This window comes from Cyprinodon variegatus, unplaced genomic scaffold (assembly GCF_000732505.1).
Source record: "Cyprinodon variegatus isolate N-32 unplaced genomic scaffold, C_variegatus-1.0 Scaffold189, whole genome shotgun sequence".
Taxonomy (NCBI): Eukaryota; Metazoa; Chordata; class Actinopteri; order Cyprinodontiformes; family Cyprinodontidae; genus Cyprinodon; species Cyprinodon variegatus.
The window spans coordinates 248,843-250,810 of record NW_015150642.1 but is presented as its reverse complement, the minus strand read 5'-3'; the positions used below and the strand labels follow the sequence as shown (position 1 = coordinate 250,810).

At 44.4% G+C, this 1,968-nt stretch overlaps 1 protein-coding gene across 2 annotated transcripts in view; it reads left to right on the top strand.

Moving 5' to 3' along the window:
- LOC107087645 (ras-related C3 botulinum toxin substrate 3) overlaps window positions 1-1,968 on the top strand; it is an 8,175-nt gene that overhangs the window by 4,483 nt on the left and 1,724 nt on the right. Inside the window, exons 4-5 of one of the 2 annotated variants that reach the window (XM_015379326.1) lie at window positions 222-284; window positions 715-874. In XM_015379326.1, the coding sequence (XP_015234812.1) occupies window positions 222-284; window positions 715-874 (223 nt within the window). Of the gene's footprint in view, window positions 1-221; window positions 285-714; window positions 878-1,968 lie in introns of both variants that reach the window. The other variant, XM_015379327.1, reaches the window with a different exon arrangement.

Below are 1,968 nucleotides of genomic sequence, written 5' to 3'. Positions count from 1 at the left end.
CTGATTAGCTTCCAGCTAGTGCCAGTGTCTCAGTGCTAACTGATTTGCTTCCAGCTAGTGCCAGTGTCTCAGTGCTAACTGATTTGCTTCCAGCTAGTGCCAGTGTCTCAGTAAGATGATGGGCCTAACCTGGAGCTCTTCTTCCCAACACCAAAGCAGTGATAATCCCAGTTCCTCCAGAACCAGATTGACTCTCAGCCATCTCTCTGATTCTCTCCCAGGATGTGTTCTTGATATGCTTCTCCCTGGTCAGTCCGGCCTCCTTTGAGAACGTCCGAGCTAAGGTCAGTACGCTGACCGTCCAACCTCCACCCGAGTCCAGTCTGACCATACGGAGGCACATCTATAGCGCCCCCTGGCTCGTGAGACAGCCGCTCAGTCCTCGCCTTGGAACGGTTTGACGTTGATCTGGCTCAGAGCTCAGGCAGCCGTTGCAAAGCGAGGCCTGACGGCGTGCCGGCGCTCTATGGAGGGGGAGTGGGCTGGGGTTTGGTGTGCTGAGCGCAGAGACGCTCCCATGTCAAATCCCCCACTGAATGACGCCCGGCCCCTCTGCAGAGTCCCTTACCATGTGATGTGATCTGAGCTCCGTGTCGATTCCTTCCTGCCTGTTATCATCGTTGTGAAAAGGCGTGTCAGACTCTTCCTCTGCTCCCAGCTAACCTCTCTGTTTCTCTCCTCACTGACGTTGCCCCTCACCCCGGGGGGCTGCAGTGGTACCCAGAGGTCAGACACCACTGCCCCAACACACCCATCATCTTAGTGGGGACCAAGTTGGACCTTCGAGATGACAAGGACACAATCGAAAGGCTGCGGGACAAGAAGCTGTCCCCCATCACCTATCCTCAGGGCCTGGCTATGGCCAGGGAGATCGGTGAGGCTCTGATGCGGAAACATGACAGACATTCCTGTAGCAACATGTAGCTTTACACCGAGCAGAGATGAAGATGACGGTGGTGTCTTGAGCACAGTTTAGAATGATGAAGGTCTGAGTTCTTTAGCTCTTTTCACCAACATTAATCCACAGATTATTAAGATTAAATAATCTGATTTTAGATAAACAATTGCAAATTCAAACAGACCCACAGCTGACTGAATGAAACGAGGAGGCACAGACTCCAGAACTAGAACAGATAGAGCTACAAAGCTACAATGCAATGATGCATGCCACAAATGTAAAATTCAGCTTGATTAAAAGAAGAACTCACAAATACTAAAGGGCGTTTCTTTCACAGGAAAACAGGCAAAATGTGTTACATTATAAATTTGAAACAAAAGAAAAAATATCCAACCACTTAGTAAGATTTATAAAAATAAAAAGAATCGCAATATTAACAGGAATCCAAAGTTTCATTCAATAATAATTCAGTATAAATATATCAATAACCCAAAAACCTTCGCGTCTTCCTCTCCAGTCAAGCGCACACGCCCCTTTTTATGAAGAAGTTTCTCCACACCAAAAAAACCCAGCATTTTAATTCCCAACATCATTTTTAACCAGTGGAGATTCTAAATAACTTTCCCAATGACATAACTGTTCTACAAGACAGTTTGTTAACTGTACACTCTAATGTACTTCATACAAAAAAAGAAAATAACATAGTGGTTATGTTACACAAACATGAGAAAAACTTGACATTATTTAGAACTGCAGCATAGATGTAGAATGAAGCAGAGGGAAGAAACATGGTCCCCATGTCCTCCAGCAGCCTGAGCCTATAGCAGCATAGCTGAAGGATATTAGCTACATTAAAAAACATCGGAATCAACTTCTTTTCTTCACCTTGTTTAAGAAAAAGGCCATGACTCTGATTTCAGAGACATTTCTTCCTATTTACATTTTAAAGGACATTAGGCCATCAATGCAGCTAATGTGAAAGATATGTTTAATATTTTAAATATATTTCTAATCTGACGGATGCTCTTCAAAGATGTCCAATATTTTGAGGAAAATTAATTGAAGGTGTC